Raw genomic sequence first — 19,007 nt, 5'->3', positions numbered from 1 at the left:
GACTGCCACTGCGGCCACTACTGTTCACCAACAATCTCCTCCTTCGGCCTCGGTCCTCTTTAAGTCGTTTCCGACGCCCTTGCGCGTCAATTCCAATACTGCCAGAATGGTGCACTCTAAAGTAGTCAGTAAGTGATTTCTTGAGGGGCTTGAATGATTCGGATCATCTCAAGATCAGAGTTCTAACCAATTTCCCCCCAACAGTTATCGGCTCCGGCCCCGGTGCCCACACTGCCGCTATCTATCTCTCCCGCGCAGAGCTCCAACCAGTTCTCTACGAGGGCATGCTCGCCAACGGCACCGCCGCTGGTGGTCAGCTCACAACGACCACTGACGTCGAGAACTTCCCCGGATTCCCCAACGGTATCGGTGGTGCCGAGCTTATGGACAACATGCGCGCACAGTCCGAGCGCTTCGGCACCGAGATCATCACTGAGACCATCTCCAGACTTGACCTCTCCTCCCGGCCATTCAAGATGTGGACCGAGTGGAACGACGATGAGGGCAGCGAGCCCGTTCGCACCGCTGACGCCGTCATCATTGCCACAGGTGCCAACGCCCGCCGTCTGAACCTCCCCGGCGAGGAGACCTACTGGCAGAACGGAATCAGTGCCTGTGCTGTCTGCGATGGTGCCGTGCCCATTTTCCGTAACAAGCCTCTCTACGTCATTGGCGGTGGTGACTCCGCCGCCGAAGAGGCCATGTTCCTCGCCAAGTATGGTAGCAGTGTCACTGTTCTTGTTCGCAAGGACAAGCTCCGTGCCTCTAAGGTCATGGCCGACCGTCTTCTTGCACACCCCAAATGCAAGGTCCGCTTCAACACTGTTGCCACCGAGGTTATCGGTGAGAGCAAGCCCAACGGCCTCATGACCCACCTCCGTGTCAAGGACGTTGTCTCTAACACCGAGGAGGTCGTTGAAGCTAACGGTCTTTTCTACGCCGTTGGTCACGACCCCGCCAACTCTCTCGTTAAAGGTCAGGTTGAGCTCGATGACGAGGGATACATCGTCACCAAGCCCGGTACCAGCTTCACCAACATCGAGGGTGTCTTCGCCTGCGGTGATGTTCAGGATAAACGTTACCGCCAGGCCATCACCAGTGCCGGTACGTTCATACTCCGGTTTTTTGGTTTTGATAATTGTTCGCTAACTCAAAATTTTTCCAGGATCTGGCTGTGTCGCCGCCCTCGAGGCTGAGAAGTTCCTGTCCGAGACCGAGACACACGAGGAGGCCAAGCCTGCACTCTAAATAAACATATACCTCTCTCCTACCTTTGCGTCCTACTTCTCGATCTGACATGAAAAAATATTTGGCCCGTGCATCGAGGATTCTTCTTGTTTCCAGACTTGTGCCTGTTTTGTGCGATTTCTCATTTAAAAATTCCCCGCAAATGTCTTGTTTTTGTTCCCTGTACCTTTTACCCATGTCTTGCGGAAGAGGAAATCAAGTGGTCTTCATGCTTTAATATCAGTTGGTCTGCTTGGGATACCTATACCCATAGAGATAGAAATAGAAAGAAAGAAGCTCACATATCATCTTCCGCTTTTCAAGGTTCTCGTATGGATCTATACAAGACAGCCTGTTTGAACAAAAATTGCCATTCATTGATATCAATAACGCTGAAACAAAACCAATCAGAAATAGTCTCTCCACAGAGATGAGTTGCCTTCTTTTCCCGAACTGCCCACGCAGATAGTCTACCCACCTGCATAAAACACCGATAAATGCTCATTTCTCGGACTTGACAGCAGGGACAGCATTTGTAAAAGCAGTAGCAAGTACAGGCACCAACGGCACATTCTCAGCAAGATACTCCGGCATTACCCAATCATCAAACGGATTCTCCGCACACCAGCGATCCTTGACGATGAAAGTCTTCCGCTCCCACTCAGCAACCTCAGCTTTCCACTTATCCCAGGCATCGGCATTCGCCCGACGGTTAATCTCCGTCTGCTCGAGGTAGGGCGCTTTGTCAGCTGGCGTTGCAGAGCGCCACATCTGGCCTAATGCAGCGCGGATATCGTCGCGTGGAGCCTTTGCGCTGGTGTTGTTTGATGCTGCGCGGCGGGCTTCGTCGCATTTGTCGCGGCAGCGAGCCCAGTAGTCCTTTTGGTAGAAGAGGAAGGGGTTTAGGCCTGATTTTGCGGGACGCGGTGGTGCGGATCCGAGTTCGGCGTAGATGGTTGTCCATAGGGCTTGGTCGTAGGCGTCGCGGCGGGATTTTTCCGTTGAGGTTGGTTTGCGAGAGGTGGAGGTTGAGGGAGGCTTTTGTTGGGTGATTGTAGGGCTTTCGGTGGAGGAGAGGGATGAGCTGCCTCTTGTTCTTGTCTTCTTGGTGCTTGCGCCGTTTGGCGTGGAGGATTTGCTTCTAGTTACTTTTGATTTCTCCGGGACTAGGGGATGAGGCATTATGATGGGTCCGGATATCGGCTCGATTATCTCTGATGCTGCGCGAAGACCTGAGAGGTATGCTCCATGAACGGTTGCTGGATGGGTGCCGCAGGTGGCCTCGCCGGCGAAGTGGAGATTGCCGATAGACCGGGCCATTAGGTCGTAGTCGTCTGGAAAAGCCTCTGCGGCCACATAGGAGTAGCTGCCGTATGTGAATGGGTCCTGGCCCCAACGGGTGATGATAGTCTCCAGAGGATCGGAAACTGTAGTGTGTTTGAAGACGTTTCTGAGTTGGCCAGTGACCTCCGTAATTATTTCGTCGTCACTTGTAGATTCTGCTTGGTGGGCTGCATCACCAGCCATGAGGGCAATCAAGCATGGGAGTCCAGTAGTCTTCATGGCATTCCAGAATAGATAGAATCGACCGCGGTTTGCTGCATAGTCTTCTTGGACCATGGAAGCAGGGTTATTGGGCTCCCGAAGTAGGCCAAACATATCTCGCTTGGTGTCCCAGAATGGCTCTTCGAACACTAAAATGACCTTGTTCATTATTCCGAATCCCAGTCTGTCAATTGCGCCACGCTTCCAGTCCGGAAGAGGAGGCTCGAACTTGATTTTCTGCTGCTTCAGGACACCGAGGGAACCGGTGAAGACGACATGATCTGCCAGGAACTTTTCTCCATCCTCGCACTGAACAACTGCATTCTGTTTCTTGTTAGATTCAGTTGTGTCGTAAGAGATATTCGTGACAATCTTGCCAGTGCGGACGTCGAGCTTCTCTGGCAGCATGTACAGCCCGTAGGGTAGTTGCTGGTAGCCACCAATGACTTGGGAATGTTCTCCCTCGAACTCGTTTCCGATGTCCTGGTCCCATCCCGATAGGCTAAGTCTGTTCACATTAGTTGCATTGGCATATTCGAGGTTGGCGAAATGCCAATTCATCAACCGCATGTCCTTCGTTGTCACTGGGAGCATGTCTCGATATTGTTTGACACCCTCGTCCATCACAGCACCTAGTGTCTGCGCCTGAGATGCCTTGGCAATCTGGCCCAGTTCAATAGTGTTATTAACGGTGTATCCTGGGTTAAGCTTCCACCCAGTTGTCTGGCAGGTCAATGCTGCCGGGTCATCTTCCGAATTCCCCGCCAGATCACTCGCCACATCAACGGATGGCTCATTTTCCGCAGTCTTGTGCTTTATTCCTCGTCGGACTCGCTTTGTGGGGACCAATAGATCTATTGTCCCAGCTGCCCTCGCCTCTTCGTACTGTCGCACAGTGAGTCCGTCATCCACCGCCGATTCGCGACCAGCATCGATCATCTCGCGGTTTCCCTGTGCGGTAGGCACGATCTTTGCTTTGTGACGATAGAATCCGGTTCGATCGAGCAAGTCATTGTAGAGCTTTTCTGCCATCGCGTCTTGAATCTCGTTCACAGGTGATCCATCAACATCGTAAATCGTCGACACATCCCGTATCTTGTGATAGTGAAGTGACAGCTGGCCACGAACGATCTGGTCCAGCGGGTTGCCATGATCGAAGCCGACAATGATCTGAGCACCCATTTCCGCCTTTGGAACAAGACCATCAGGTAGGCTTTCAGACGTTAGACTGTGCAACGGATGTGAATAAATGCGTCCACCGACTCTTCGACGTCCCTCGAGGAGGATGACTCGTGGCAAGGCACTAGAATCACGATACTGGCGAAAAAGACTCTCCAATTGACGTGCACATCCAAGACCTGCCATTCCAGCACCGATTATAACAATTGTAGGACCTTCTTTTCGTCTTCCACGTTTGGGTTTCACCGGGGCCAGTGGAGCATCCATGCAACCATGATTGATGTAGCCATTTCGTGCGAGCCAGTCGTAAGCAAAGCAAGCCAGGTTCATCCAACGGTAATCTTTGGCACACCCGAGCGCTTCTTCCCTGGTGACAGCCACCATGGGATTTCTCCCCCAGAGTAGCAGTATTCCATTTCGTATGTTGAGATAAATTGTCACGTGAACGTGACAAAGGTGGTCTTGTAAGAAATCTTGTTCTTGTCGGTGGAGAGCATACGGGTTCAGCCGTGATGCATACGCTGCTCTAACACACTGCTCGCCGTAAACAGAAGGGTGGATTTTAGATGGGATGGACGATCGAGGTCGACATTTAGACAAATCAACTTTCCCACTGTCCAACACGTTCGGTCCAAAGGTAATTGACCGCGTAGACCGCGTAGGGTGAGACGGTAGGGGATCGGGGGGAGGTGACACAGATGCTTTTAATTCAAAGGAAGATGTCAAATCGGTTGAGGTTATCGACTCATTCGGGGTACTACTGCTGCCAACAGCATACAACCTCTCTGCTGAACCAACAAAATGGGATCCATCAGATAAGAAACTCTGCGATTTGGGGTTGTTGTATTCTAGATTTCCCAACGCAATTGACGCTGAAGCTGTTTCGTAAGCCTTGTGTGTGATGCGCAGTCTCTTCGTAGGAGGTCCAGATAGTTCAGTCGGTTCAGATAGAAGGATATCTTGCCCCTGCACTGTGATCTCAGGATTTGGGACATATTGATTCATGTATGATTCTTGATCCGGGCGGATTTCGGCCGCCTGTAACCTCATGGACGCTGCGCCATACATTTTGATACACGGGTATCTGCAGGTAGATCTTCAAAAGAGTGTGTCGAGAACGACAGAAAGAGAAAAGAAAGAAAATTCCACGTCAACAAAGACGTAAACTGTGAACTCGAAGATGTGATGTCGGCAGTCCTTTCTATCCCGAGAATGTGTGGATATCAAATGTTCAGGCGTTCACCCATGACATGGCCATAGGAATACGAGCTGTGGCAAGCCGAAGGAACACGGACTGAATGAATGAATGAACTAGGATTAAGTTAGATGAGATGTAATATGGTAAAATAGACCAGGGAGTATGAGAGAAATGATCTGTGAGGACCAAGGAAGCACGGATATCAGGACATACATCGAGTTTCAACCCCACAAAAAACCTCCGAACGAATTGAGAAGACCACCCATCAAATAGAGCAGGGGATTCTATTTCTTCAAGGGGAGTTAAACCGAACTGTAATTGAATTATGAAACTTGATGGAAGGGATAGTGATGACCAGAATAGAAAAACCCTTGTGGCTTGATTCCTCGGAGCGGGGCGTATTTCTCAGTCCGGCAGGTTGCGGCACCGAAGTTCGTCAACGCTCAAGGGCTGCCACTTTATATTTCTTCACTTCATAAGATCAGGATCTACTTCGTTTATTTGGGTTATCTAATTTTGAACATGAGTGTGCAGACTATATGTTTCATCCTCCCCTGCGAATCCATCAGAGTCATTATCGGTGAACTCATCGCGATATGATCTCCTGGTCGATTTTTTCCAAGGCCCCGGTTGCTCACTGTCACTGTCATCACCCAAGATCAGGTCAACATTGTCATCGTCCAAATCAGTGAATCCAATTCGCTCCTCTTCGTCTCGTGCAAGCGTAGTAGAGGCTTTGTTCATATCAGGATCTTCCGAAAACCCACGATGAGGGCGGTGCGCCGCATGATCAGCTTGGAGAGAATCTCGGATATCTGCACGCTCTTGGGCTTCGAGCTCTTTTGCGCGAGCCAAAGTTCTTAAAGAATGGGATTAGCAAGAGTGCATATGTTATTACCGACAGATGAATTTGAGGGCTCAAACCTTTGGTATATGTACCACCCGGTAAAGATTCCGACACTGACTGTAAGAATAATACTGCAGATGTTCACAGCTTTGGATCCTACGCTCATTTCCTCGCCCTTCTCGGAAAGCAGACGAATCCGACTACCGATGAACGCAGGAACCAACAATTTGGGAGAGATGATGGCCGTCGCAAGTCCATACATTAATGGCTGCACTGTAGGAAATGTTGACACAGCTCCGTTACAGATCGAGTAGGGCAGCGGGCATAAACGGATCATACAAAGAAGTTTGATGCCATCGTACTTTAATGTCAGGGCCAACGCAGCGAACCTCTTATCATGTTCCATAAGGCGTTTGACGAATCCAGACAGGATTGTCCGTGAAACATAAAACGAGACAGTCGACCCAAGAATTGTTGCGGAAGCGTAGATCAACCATCTATAGAAAAAAAATCGAGTTAGCCTTCTTTATCATTGTTTTCGAAGGTCAAATGGAGTAACCTGAAGCTGTTTCTTACCCTTTCCACACACCAAATACAAAACCAGCCACAGTCCCAAATGTAGACCAACCCACAAGAGGCGGAAATGAGACGAAAAAGACACACAGCCACAGGATGAAGGCGGCTAGCCAGGATTTTTCCCACTTCTCAGCGACCGGGCCAAGCCAGATGAACAGCTTCCCAGTTAATACCAAGAACGCAATACCGGATATGCCGACGAATAAAGCAGCGCAAATCGTTCCGATTTTTTTCAACAAAGTCATCTCCTCCCAGATTGTAATCAAACGGACATATAGTTCTGTACCACGCTGGATTATCTGTTCGCGATAGCTTGTATTCTGCTCGCTCGACCGACCGGAGCTTCGCCTGCTGGCGCGACTCCAGGGCGGGTGAGCATCACTGCTAGGAGAAGGTGTGGGATCCGGAGAAGAGGATGAAAGAGACAATGCCCTGGCTGTAGATTGGTAGTCCGCAGGCATTGTGAAAATTGTATGGTCCCGGGGTATCAATAGTTTGGTAGGAGGGTGGTCGAATCGGGGGAGGGGGGGGGGAGATGAACCGCTATTAAACAGTGACCAGCAGGAAGTGCGATACCGAGGTCAATTGATGAATATCCAAAGAAATTTCAAGGGCGTGTCAAGGCCCTGATAGTTGGACCGAGCATGGAGGGGAAACCAAGCACTTTTGGGCTGAAAATCAGGTTGACCCTAAAAGTCCAGGTTGCAAGTAAGCGGATCCTCCGGTCTCAAGCTCGGGAGTGCCCAGGTGTTGATCTACAACCCCAGAACTGTTGTTCAGATTCTTTTATGCTGTTTATAAACTGATTATGCATAATTCAATTCTTAAAATACAAAAACTAGTACCAATCTATGTCCTCTGATGTTGGAAATTGCTGACGATTCTGTCAAAGTACAGCTAACCCCTGGTGCATGAATCTTCCTTTTTGTTTTTTTTTTTCTCTTTGTATATTTAGTTATTATGGGTAGTATAGCAATTCTATTTTGCACATACCTATTAAATTTAAAATCATCATGTTATAAGTAATGAATTCCACGTATGTAGGTACCTTCGTGTCACTTGAAGCTCAGCCGATAAGCTGTTGTGCCCCAGTGTTGATCTCCTTCTCCGCCTCCCCCCTCTTTGTCACTTCACCCTTTATTCAACTTTCATTCACAAACGTCGATCGGCGGCGATGCAATGTTATTATTTGCTTGCTCTTTATCACTCTCTCAACCTCGATCATCTTGTGTTATAAATTTGAACCTAACCCTTCACCACTAGGGTGTTTACCCGATCACCTTCGTCCGCGCGTATAACCCATATCAGCATACACCATGATTCCCGACGAGCTTCTTGAAAAATGTCTCCAGATCCTGCAGGATCAGGCACTGGATGAAGAAGAGCAGGTGGAGAAAGTGGAAGACTTCTTGCGCGCAAACACATCCTTGACGGGTGTACCCTTGGAGAATGTGGTATTGGATATCCTCTGGCGCCATCGCAACCGAAACTTGCCAGACGCATCGCCTCCAGCCCGTCACACCGTGATTCGTCGCTCATCGCCTGCACCATGGCAGATGGTTCGATCATCCACACCACTATCCCCTCATTCGACGTTGGGAACAAGCCCTGGAAGTTCCTCGTGGGTGCAAAGCTCTCGCGGGCCATTCGCGCGGCCTCCGCTATCTTCTACTGTCTCTCCATTTACCTCTCCACGCCCATCGCCTCGGCTTGCTCTTGCGCAGCCTATCCCGCATTCCCCAAATCTAAACGCCTATGAATTCTCGGACCAAAGCCAGATTTCTGACTTCTATGGAGACCTTGGGGGCGACAACAATGTTGACTGGCTAGTCGCAGATGATGCCAACAGTACAACCTCGTCTGCGGGCGGTCTCAGCACCCCCGGGACACTCAGCGCTACCGCAGTTGAATTTGTTCCAGACATGAGCCCACATGATATCCTGCGCACGGTGCTGGGCGACAAGCGATCAAACAATGAGATAGAAGCTGCGCTGGAGGCCAACAGTTATGATCTTGGTGCCACCATTGCTTCGCTCTCGCAGGAGATAGAATCTGAGGCGATTGCAAAACAACACGAGGACGGCCGTGTTTTGGTTGGCAAGTCCATGACGATGGAGCAATTACGCCCAGTCACACCATTGGGTAGCAGTCGCAGCCCTGTGGTCTGTAAATACTGGTTGTCTACTGGACAATGCCTCCGAGCGGACTGTCGTTTCAGCCATGACCTGACCACACATGTGTGCAAGTGAGTGTTTTAAACATTCTGGATAAACCAATCGTCCTTGGGCTAACAAATGTGAATAGATATTGGGTTATGGGAAATTGTCTAGCTGGTGATGGATGTCCCTTCTCACACGATCCGTCAGCGCTTATCGGCAATCTCAGTGTCACGGACAGTAGTCGACCAGCTTCGCCCTCCCTGTTCCAGGTAGACAGCGGTTCTGATGCATTCCCGCCCCTGCAAGCGGCAGATAACGGTGACCAATGGCCAAATCAGTACACAGGACGTTACCCTTCCCATCTTTCTGCTTATCAAGCCAGCAAATATGCGCCTCCCGGCCTCCTTCCTGGAGTGGGAAAAAGAAATGGAAGCGCAACTCATCTCGGGCGCCCGAGCTCCCGTCCATCTAGCCGCCACCAGAATCGGGAGTTGAATCCTGCTGCACCATCTGTAGACGATCCAGATGCCTTTCCAACTCTTGCCGCGGTCAATGCGAAGAATGTTGGGAAAAAGCATCATGGGAAACGGGGCGGTCATAATAACCGCGAGACCAGTATGGGCAAAGATAGCTTCCCTTCATCTCTGGCAGATGTTGTTCGAATGACCCCGTCTCCTGTTCCCGGAAAAACCAAATCTGCCTCCAAAAACAAAGACACGAAGGGTCGCGAGAACAGTGCTGCAGCTCAGTCGATTCCACCCCCGCAAAACATTCCCTGGCTGGAGACAGGTACACGGGCCAATCAACAATACATCAAATACCGGACAGAGGCTATTCGGCACGGCACTGTGCGAAACAAGTTCCTCCAGAGGTAAGCTTTCAGCGAGTAAAAATGTTTTTCCTACCCCTTCTAACAACCATCTCTCCCAGTGCTGCCCAAGCATGGAACCGCAATGATGCACGAGCTGCCAAAGCTTTGTCGTTGCGCGGTCAGGCCGAGAACGATGCGATGCGCAGGTGTCATCGGGAGGCCGCACGCCAGCTTTATGAAGAACGTAATCAACATCTCTCTCACAAGGGATTGGATGAATCTTCGGAAGAACTCTATGTTGATCTCCACGGTCTTCACCCAGAAGAGGCTATTGAATATCTCGAGAAGATCCTGCTCAAGCATGCTCGAGAAGGCCTCCGGGTGGTATATGCCATCACAGGCACTGGTCATCACTCGAAGAACGGCAAAGATAAAATCGGCAAGGCCGTTAAAGCATGGCTGAACGAGTGGCGGTACTTGTTCCGGGAATTCAGTGTACCCGGTGAGCGAGGCGGTTATGTTGGAGGGATTCTCGGCATCGATCCAACCAGTTATGACAAGTCAGTGGCCAAGGAGCTGACTAGTGAATTGATGGAGGCCAACGCTGGCGGAGAGCCTCCCATCCTGACTATGGGCAAGATCCATTTGCTCAAGCGCGAAGAAATAGAGACCCAAGATCAATGATCTGGCATGCCATTCAACTCAATTTGCGTCAAAGCGGCATGATACCCCAGTACAGCAAATTCCATCTCCCGAATCCTTTCAAGTTGAAAGTTGACAAGCCAACTTGTTTTCACCCTTTTAGCCAAACTCTGGGACACAACCACAGCCTGCAGCAAGTACATCAGGCGAACGCATCGAGCTTTTGAGCCATCTTGTTTAGGATAGATTCTTCTTGGCTACATGCTTCTACATACTTGGGTGGTCTCATCATGACTCTTAGAGATATCGAGGTAACCGAATATAATTCACTAGAAAACAAAACCGCTTCTCAAGAAAATGATGCATGCATCCAACATGCTAGACTGTACGAGGGAAATGGACAGGTATTATCATGCATAGATAATACACAGCGCTACATGAACCAGCTACTCCGGCTCCTGGTGCTGCCACTCCCCTCTCAAAGCACCAACATCAACCCCACAAGCCTCCGCCTTCTTAACAATAGTCCTAGCCTTATGGGCAACAGGGACATCAATCATCTTCCCATCAAGCGTCCAAGCGCCCCTCCCCGCCTTCGCAGCCTTCTCATCCGCAATAACAACCCGCATAGCCCACTCAGTCTCCAGCGCATCCGGCCCAAAGATCTGATCCACAACCTTCACCTGCGACGGATGAATACACTGTTTCCCATTGAATCCCAACCGGCGCCCATCTCGACACTCCTCCTGCAGCATAGCCGGCGGCGACCCATCCTCTTTCTCAGACTTGTACGCCGTACAGACGAGGTCAATCGTCGACGGCAGATCCGCCGCCCGCGCAGCAGTTGCTATCGCAGACCGCGCGAATAGGAATTCTGTCAGTGAGGGCGTGCGCGTAATGCTCAGGTCCAGGGCGAAGTCTTCAGCTGCGAACACCAGGCCTTGGAGCAAGGGCGAGGCAGCGCAGATCTGAGAGAGATTCGTCAGGGACTTGGCGGACTCGACTAGAGCCAGGAGTGAGATTGGGTTTCTTTCTGTTACTGATTGCTGGGATAGAGTGTGGGTAATGACGTCTGTGACGAATGTTAGGTCGGAGGCAGAGTTGACTTTGGGAATTACGATTGTTGTTAGGTTTGGTGATTGGAGCTGGGGCGGTTAGCCGTTGAAGGGAAGATGATTTACGTTAGTATTGACCGGAGTCCACTCACAACTTCGGTCAAATCACCCAATGCTAATCCGCTGTCTACGGAGTTGATTCGCACGGCGCGTTCCCGAATTCCTGGTGGCGCGGCTTGGTCGATTGCTCTCCGCACTAGCGAGCGCGCTTCTGCTTTCAGATGCGGAGTCACGCTGTCTTCTAGATCGTAGGTGACACAGTCGGCGGTAAGTGAGCGCGACTTGTCGAGGAAGCGTTGGGAGGAGCCGGGGACTATTAGGTGTTGCTTCTTAGCTAGGCGTTTTTTTTTCTTCTTTTCTTTTTGGAGCTCGAGGAGTGAAATGCGGGGAAGATGGGAAGGGAGCTTGAGCTTACCGTAGAGGAGGGAACGACGGATAGTATTTCGGGCTGCCATTATTTATGTGGTAATTTTTGGTGTGCATTCAATCGTACATCAGTATAGAGGTGTGGACTGTGTATTGTGTTTCCAAGGGAGTGGAGGTCCCTATGGAGTTGAGTTGATGGGGAAGAAGCCGACTCGGCTGTCCGTACAGCCGCTTTTGTAGTATGTTCCACGTGGGTTGGCAGAGTTGATTTCTTTTCGGTGATTCTTTTATTTGACTTGGAATTTATGAGGTTTTTTAGAAAATTTTCGTGTCATTCGTGCAGGAGTTTTGTTTAAATTAGAGATCTTGGCATGGAGATCAACATCATTCTGGGCGATATATATCTTTAGACGATTGCGTTTCTTTCTTGTCTAAACAAAAACTCCGAGCTGCACGTAGAATATGTTGCTAGAACACAGGCCTCGCGGTAGTGTAGAGATACCACCCTTTGCTCACCGATACTGATTGGATCCTAGAAGTGGTAGACTACGCTGAACAAATCCAGTTGGATATGACTATCAGAAAAGATAGGAAAGAAATGGCAGAGAAATATCACTGGCTTCCATTAATTTGGAATTGCAAGATTTTCTTGGAGAGTGACTACTGCAGGACGACTCATATACATCATGGGCCCATGGGAATGAATGTCTGCTATGGCTGTATGGAATCCATGTGTTATTCCCGAAAGTGCACCTATGAGATAGTCTGGTCTGATATTATAACAAGCTTGGAGTGAAAAGACGATCCTAAGTTCCACAGTCATCAACGATCTAGAAAAGGCCTACCAGTATAGTATGATCAAAGGAGACATCATTGCCATTTAAGAGAAACTCAGAATTCCACTCTGTACCGTTTCAACCGCTGGCAACGAGGAAATTGTGCAACTATTACTAAACAGCGGAAACCCCCCGGCATTCGATGCTCAGCGGGAACGCCCCCTACAGATTGCGTCCAGTCTAGGCCACTTGCGCATTGCACGACCCCTTCTCAAAACGAGTAAAACGATCGTCATAAACTCGACAGGAGAATTTCGACACGCCCCTCCAGGCAGCTTGTTATAGGATGCGCCGAAAGTGCTAAACTGCTGCTTCATCCCGGCGCTGATGCTTATCTCACCGCGGGAAGGTAGATATCTGCCTTATGTACTGCAGCTTTCAGCCTATGCATCTTTCCGCACACGTAGATAGATTTCCTTGATATTACAGCCGGCATCTTTCCGCACACGTAGATAGATTTCCTTGATAATACAGCCGGTCTCAATCTAGCGAGTCAGGAATTCGGCACCCTGGTACATGCGGCTTTGACTAGTGATAATTTCCAAGTTGTGCAGTTAGTTCGGGGATATGGGTGGGGGTAGATCGTTCTATTTAGGGTCAATGGGAACAATAGAAAAATCCTATGTACTTGACTGTAGGTTTGGGTTGGTCAGTCTTTTTGGCTTCCTAGGGCTTGGTGGCGGAATGGGGTCATTTGGATTCCATTTGAATCAAGTATGGGCCATAGACCTGAGGTCATTGTTAGATTAACCCCTTCAATCTTTCATCTTTTTGATATGAGCTAGCCCACCTCCCGAGGTCTGAGTTGGTACGGTCTAGATTTGGCACTTGAACCACCAGAGGAGTTCCATACAATTCATACTTCATACTCAGCCAGCTTGGCACTACGATATGACTTCTCTACCACTGTGGCCTCCTTGCGTGATTTTGCAGAGGTGTTGGATAGATCAAATTTGGCATCTTATCGGCTTAGCGCCACGACCCAAAGAGCTGCACGTGTGGTTGAGGTATCCACTTAGTGTGATCGTGTGGATGTTATTGGACTCTGATAGAAGGAGTATTCATCAGATTTATCTTATAGACTTTCTATATTAATCCTGAAATGGTAAGGTTCTGCAGGATATGCTAGATAGATGCTGGGTAGATGTGTAGCCCTTGGGCAAAGCAATCATTACACATCGTCAACAAATCCACTTCAGTCTATGCTTCTCCTTTAGCATTGATTATTCTGCCACAAGGAACCGCCTGCACCCGTGTTTCGACCACATAGGGAGCATCATCAGTCGACAACAGAATTAACTTGATTCAAATATACCCAATCCGTTGACCAAGAGGTCCTTTACATTCCGATAATATCATACCTCCACCTTGCAAAATATGGACCAAGGACAAGGAGGCCAAGGTGACCTCAACTGGCGCCTTAGCGCGCACCCGATCACGCTACTTGTCTTCTTGAGCATTCGGATCGGTTCGTACTTCCTTGCCCCGAGTAACAGCGGCAGCGATGATTTTGACTGACTTAATGATCAGGTGCGCTAATGATGTATCTATTTGGTGTACTCTTCATCGATAACTTGTACAGACCCTGTGCTGAACTACCTGCTTGCCAATCTGCGATGCTAACTTTCATCTAGCATCCTCGTATTCATTTTCACCCTTTTACTCCTCTCCGCGGATTTCTACTACCTCAAAAACATTGCGGGACGCCGGCTGGTCGGTCTACGTTGGTGGAACGAGGTCGACACCTCGACCGGCGACTCGCAGTGGGTCTTTGAATCATCCGATCCCAACATTCGCACTGTGACGGCCACCGACAAGCGGTTCTTCTGGCTGAGCTTGTATATCACACCAGCTTTGTGGGTAGGCCTTGCGATACTGGCAATTGTGAGACTTGTCGGTGTCATTTGGCTTAGTCTAATTGGTAAGTTACTCGCAAGATACCCTTGATATACGTCGGCGCTGGGTATTGACTTAGATTTAGTTATTGCACTCATTCTGACTATCACGAATACCGTGGCATTTTCTCGCTGTGACAAGTTTGGCCAGGCCTCCACATATGCCAACTCGGCTCTGGGCGGTGGTATTGTGAACAATATCGCTAGCGGCCTGCTGGGCAGGCTATTCCGATAATGGTAGGCAGGTTGATTTCTGTCTTGCAGTTAGCGGCCATCTCTTATCGGTCTTTCTGCATGTGCTATGCATTTCTGGCAGAATATATGACCAAATCCTATTCAAATGCATGCAATTTCTTTTCAAATGTGGAGTCTCATTTGTAGCTCTAATGTGATTAAGCACCTCGTTTAGTGTAAGGTGCTCTAGAGATAGAGCCGTTGCCTGAGTCAGGTCGACACATCGCTCCTTCCTCAAACAGGCAGTTTTCGTCTGCCGATGGTTGTTTGTTTTCCATCGTCCCCTCTTCCTCCTCTTTTTTCCCCCTTCCCTCTGCCTTCACTCGTCGTCAACAAACATCCTTTGCGTCTGCCGTGCATCGAAAATCACATTGGTAAGTGCCATTCTTGGCGTTGCGCTTGCACCGTCTCTCTCCACGATCTTAGAAGAGCGATCCATGTAAAGAGATGGTGTTCCAATTCTCCTTGGCAACTTTCCCGATGCCTCGTGCCTCGTGCCTCCCTGCCCCCTCCCCGGCCCAATCCATTTATGATTATCCCGCTCTAGTTTTTCAGCCTAGCAAAGAATATGATTCTTTCACAACTACAAGACCATTTCGGGTTATATGGCTAACGCGCGTGATGACCCAAGCTGACCACAATGGAGACAAGTATTCATGGAGCCCGAGATGATGGTTTCACCTGCGGAAAGTGAGTTCTTCCCTCAAATCCCTAGCTTTCACAATGTCCGCCCAACAACCTCAGTCACTCACACACTTAAGATGCGGTGGATCTGGCCACAGGACTCGCCAGTGCCCGAATGGCTTGGCTCCTCTGAGACAGAGAGACAACAATGCAGGGTAAGTTGGTCCCGCACTTTCTATGTCACAATGTGGCAGTTCGTCTAACCAATGCTCAAATATAGACATGGAAGCGATGCCTATGGCAAATACGGTAGTGACAATGGTGGAAGATATGGTGAAAACGCTGGTGGGGGCAACAGCGCTTACTACAACCGCGGCCAGGAAGGGTAAGTCGTCGACCTCTAAATGCTTGGTCAATTGTGCTGATATAATGCAGCCATAGCAAAACCGAGTGTACCGTGCCCCGCAAGATGGGCGCATGCTTCAACTGTGGCCAAGAAGGGTGGGTCCTGACCGAATACCTTTTGTGTTACGTTGTTAATTGTTTTCTTGGAACAGTCACTCCAAGGCCGAGTGCCCTAACCTGCGTGTGTTCAAGGGCACCTGCCGTATTTGCGAAAAGGAAGGTCACCCAGCTGTTGATTGTCCCGAGAGACCCCCCGATGTTTGCAAGAACTGCCAGGCTCAAGGCCACAAGACGATGGAATGCAAGGAGAATCGCAAGTTCGATCTCAATCTTGTTGCCGACATGCTTCCCCACGAAGCTTGGGCTGCAATGAAGAAAGCCAGCGATGAAAGGGATCTTGATGATTTCCGCGAGGTACTAGGAATTCATATGTACCTTGAGAGTTTTGACCTTTCGCTGACCTAGCTCCAGGCACTCAAAATCTACTCCAAGGCAGTTCCCCACGCCACTTGGGGTGACATCGAGAGAAAAATGCGAGAAGACAAGTTCAACATCTACATAATTGCTATGGTAATCAATCATTGTCGCTTTGATGCTTAGGGATGAAATACTCATGAATGAATTATGACTACAGGAGGCTGAAGTTGATGATGTCATGAGCCTGATCGATCTCCAGGGAGTACTTGATCGTAAATTCGTGATTGGGTTCTTTTTTAGCCCTAAGGCGTCGCGTGGTCACCTTCGAGACCGTTGGCCTGCGGATGCCGAGGAGAACGTCCAACGCATGAACAACGCTGGTATTCCCTATGAGCGCAAGGTGCCTAAGTGTCTGAACTGTGGAGGTAGGTGTTTGCTTTGATCACCAATTTCTCAGGACGTTACTAATCCTGGTTTTAGGGTTGGGCCATATCTCACGCAGTTGCAAGGAGGAGCGCGCCGACGGCAACGAGCGTGTGGAAATCAAGTGCTCAAACTGTGATGGGCTTGGACATCGTGTGCGTGATTGCAGAGAGCAGCGCAAGAACAAGCATGGTTGCCGTAACTGCGGGTATGTGGCTTTGAGACCAAAAAAAAACGTAGATAAGGCTGACTTTTATGAAGATCTGTGGAGCACGTTGCTGTTGACTGCCCCGAGCCTCCATCTGCGTCTAATGTTGAATGCCGGAAGTGCAACGAGAGTATCACAAGACCATGACCAAGATGCTTCGTAAATTTCGTGATGGCTAACGTCTATATTTCAGCTGGTCATTTTGCCAAAGATTGCCCCAACGGTGCTGATCGTGGCCCTCGCACCTGCCGCAATTGTGGGTATGTCGAAATATTACAATCGCAGGCCTGGGATTGTAGCTTGTTCTAACTTAAATGCAGATCCGAAGATCACATTGCTCGCGACTGTGATCAGCCTCGTGACGTTTCGACCGTTACCTGCCATAACTGCGAAAAGAGTAAGCGTGATTCATCCCCTGGATAATGTCTTGTCCTGAGACTATTGTGTACTGCGAAATAGAACTGACAACTACTGATTTAGCTGGACACTACTCTCGAGATTGCGATCGGCCGAAAGACTGGTCGAAGGTGCAATGCAAAAACTGTGGAGAGAGTGGGTTGATCACACACGCGTGCTTAATACTCGAGCTAGGTCGCTAACAGCCATTTTAGTGGGCCACACCGTCGTCCGTTGCCGCCAGCCGTCCAAGGACGAAAAACCTCAAGACGAAACTGCGTTCTCTCCCGGCTCCCCCATGCGCGAAGAACCCGATCTGCTGGGCCCAGAGGCCAGCGAGGATCCGTTCGAATTCAAGCGCCATGATGACAATAATGACCTGTGGTAAACGCCACAATTCAATGCCAGAATGGGGCGAATGGGGAGGTCTTGATGCCGCTGCAATTTGGCATCCCTTCTCCCCCGCTATGTTGTGCTCTGATTAAGTGACCCTGCCGCTTTTCGATTTATTCTAAAAAGCCAAAAAAAAAACAACCTTTCCATGTGTTTTGGCGTTAGCCAGTGATTTCACCCAGGAGTTTTACGATGAATGCTGACCGGCCGCGGGTCTCCAAAGGAGGAAATGTGTTCAGACCTTTCATGCTCTGTCGAGCTCGATTGATTTTGACGCGCCTCCGGATGAGCTTGAGGATGGAGGGTCTGGGCAGGAGGGCTCTGATCTGGGGTGATAATCTAACGACCATCGTTCTAGCTGGCAAGATCAACTTCAAAGAAACGTCCATTTTAGTGCGTTCTTCTTGGCTCAATGTAGACTGCTCGAGTAAGTTCCTATGAAGTCGAACAGGTTGTAATTGTAGGATAGAAGTAATTGGATGACAGTCTGGACCCTCAAGTCAGTATTGCTCCGCTCGACTTGATCGGATTTCGCCAGTTCGGCTCTAGCCTGATCAAAGCGTCCAGACGCCGGTTCACGACCACTTGAAGGCTGGCCGATCCTATGATTCTATCATCCGACCATGCAAAAGTGAACTACCACATTGTCGATTATTGACCAATAATCCTAGTTGGTCATCGTTGACACTAGTAGTTGCTCGGAGACGCCAAGAGTTGGTATTTACTGTCATTACCGGGCTGATGTACGATGGGGGCTCGATCTACTTCGATTGGCAAGTTATGGTGGGCTTCTCTTTGTTGCATTGAATGAGGGATATTCTAATTTTCACTCTGTTTCCTTAACCTGGCATTTGAAGCGATGGTCTACAGAGTTAGGTAGCATCGTGTAAATGCTCGACAGAGTTGCAGTTCAACGTAATAAATCCGATTCGGGCAACCCGTACTCGGCCTGTGCCGAACAGCACATGCAGGTTTTTGTGTAAGAACGGTCAAGAATAGTTGAGAACAAGAAGAATGCTAAGACCGCTAGGGGCAGTAAAAAGCAGTAAGAGCAGTGAGAGCATTAAGAAGCCCAAATGAAACCCGCAGTGCGAAACAAACCTCTTTTGGACCTGTATAGACTTGATGATGTCATCAGTCTGGCTTCGGCTCTAGCAAGTCGGGCCCTGATTCCAATCCGCTTATACCGAAATCTTGGTTCGTAAGCCCCTTGTCATCCCTGCCAATGCTTCTCGAAGGTAACGTGAATTAATGAGCAAATCACAAGAGCGCAAGGTAGAGAGCCGCACTTGTGCGTGGTCCATGTCCCAAAGTCGACATCTGTCATATTTCCCTTGGGCGAAGATCAGCGGAGAAAAAAAACGGGGGAGTCCGGGGGAACTCCAGGTTTTCGTCAAATATGTTGTTACAACTCCAATTCATCCCCAACACACAAAAGTACCTTGAACCACGCGAGATCCTGTGAACCGTGCAGCTGTCATACACTCCATATCATCGACGGAAACAGACTT

At 49.4% G+C, this 19,007-nt stretch overlaps 7 protein-coding genes across 7 annotated transcripts; 4 read left to right on the top strand and 3 right to left on the bottom strand.

Moving 5' to 3' along the window:
- Positions 1-106: 106 nt before the first annotated feature.
- Pdw03_1014 (Thioredoxin reductase) lies at positions 107-1,248 on the top strand (the record flags this gene model as incomplete). The annotated part of the gene is made up of 3 exons (XM_014679259.1): positions 107-128; positions 205-1,104; positions 1,166-1,248. 3 exons carry the CDS (start codon positions 107-109, stop codon positions 1,246-1,248), a joined length of 1,005 nt encoding a protein of 334 aa, XP_014534745.1.
- A 480-nt stretch (positions 1,249-1,728) lies between these two features.
- Pdw03_1013 (Lysine-specific histone demethylase Aof2, putative) lies at positions 1,729-5,019 on the bottom strand (the record flags this gene model as incomplete). The annotated part of the gene is made up of 1 exon (XM_014679258.1): positions 1,729-5,019. One exon carries the CDS (start codon positions 5,017-5,019, stop codon positions 1,729-1,731), a length of 3,291 nt encoding a protein of 1,096 aa, XP_014534744.1.
- Positions 5,020-5,190: 171 nt separating this feature from the next.
- Positions 5,191-7,033, bottom strand: Pdw03_1012 (SNARE associated Golgi protein; the record flags this gene model as incomplete). Its single annotated transcript, XM_014679257.2, has 5 exons — positions 5,191-5,262; positions 5,363-5,439; positions 5,788-6,008; positions 6,074-6,493; positions 6,573-7,033. The coding sequence occupies 5 exons, from the start codon at positions 7,031-7,033 to the stop codon at positions 5,191-5,193; spliced, it is 1,251 nt and encodes a 416-aa protein (XP_014534743.2).
- An 855-nt stretch (positions 7,034-7,888) lies between these two features.
- On the top strand, positions 7,889-10,226 carry Pdw03_1011 (Zinc finger, CCCH-type; the record flags this gene model as incomplete). Its single annotated transcript, XM_014679256.1, has 3 exons — positions 7,889-8,817; positions 8,877-9,602; positions 9,662-10,226. The coding sequence occupies 3 exons, from the start codon at positions 7,889-7,891 to the stop codon at positions 10,224-10,226; spliced, it is 2,220 nt and encodes a 739-aa protein (XP_014534742.1).
- A 404-nt stretch (positions 10,227-10,630) lies between these two features.
- Positions 10,631-11,754, bottom strand: Pdw03_1010 (Citrate lyase beta subunit, putative; the record flags this gene model as incomplete). Its single annotated transcript, XM_014679255.1, has 2 exons — positions 10,631-11,329; positions 11,392-11,754. The coding sequence occupies 2 exons, from the start codon at positions 11,752-11,754 to the stop codon at positions 10,631-10,633; spliced, it is 1,062 nt and encodes a 353-aa protein (XP_014534741.1).
- Positions 11,755-13,878: 2,124 nt separating this feature from the next.
- Positions 13,879-14,631, top strand: Pdw03_1009 (putative zinc knuckle transcription factor (CnjB); the record flags this gene model as incomplete). Its single annotated transcript, XM_014679254.1, has 4 exons — positions 13,879-13,969; positions 14,032-14,077; positions 14,136-14,422; positions 14,483-14,631. 4 exons carry the CDS (start codon positions 13,879-13,881, stop codon positions 14,629-14,631), a joined length of 573 nt encoding a protein of 190 aa, XP_014534740.1.
- Positions 14,632-15,353: 722 nt separating this feature from the next.
- Positions 15,354-17,491, top strand: Pdw03_1008 (Zinc finger, CCHC-type; the record flags this gene model as incomplete). The annotated part of the gene is made up of 12 exons (XM_066099782.1): positions 15,354-15,469; positions 15,535-15,639; positions 15,690-15,755; positions 15,812-16,073; positions 16,131-16,229; positions 16,294-16,501; positions 16,557-16,707; positions 16,761-16,837; positions 16,901-16,967; positions 17,028-17,104; positions 17,188-17,259; positions 17,319-17,491. 12 exons carry the CDS (start codon positions 15,354-15,356, stop codon positions 17,489-17,491), a joined length of 1,473 nt encoding a protein of 490 aa, XP_065957509.1.
- Between the last annotated feature and the right edge of the window lie 1,516 nt (positions 17,492-19,007).

The sequence above is a fragment of the Penicillium digitatum genome, chromosome 4 (assembly GCF_016767815.1).
Source record: "Penicillium digitatum chromosome 4, complete sequence".
Taxonomy (NCBI): Eukaryota; Fungi; Ascomycota; class Eurotiomycetes; order Eurotiales; family Aspergillaceae; genus Penicillium; species Penicillium digitatum.
Note: the sequence above shows the minus strand (reverse complement) of the source record. Positions and strands in the feature narration are given on the sequence as shown.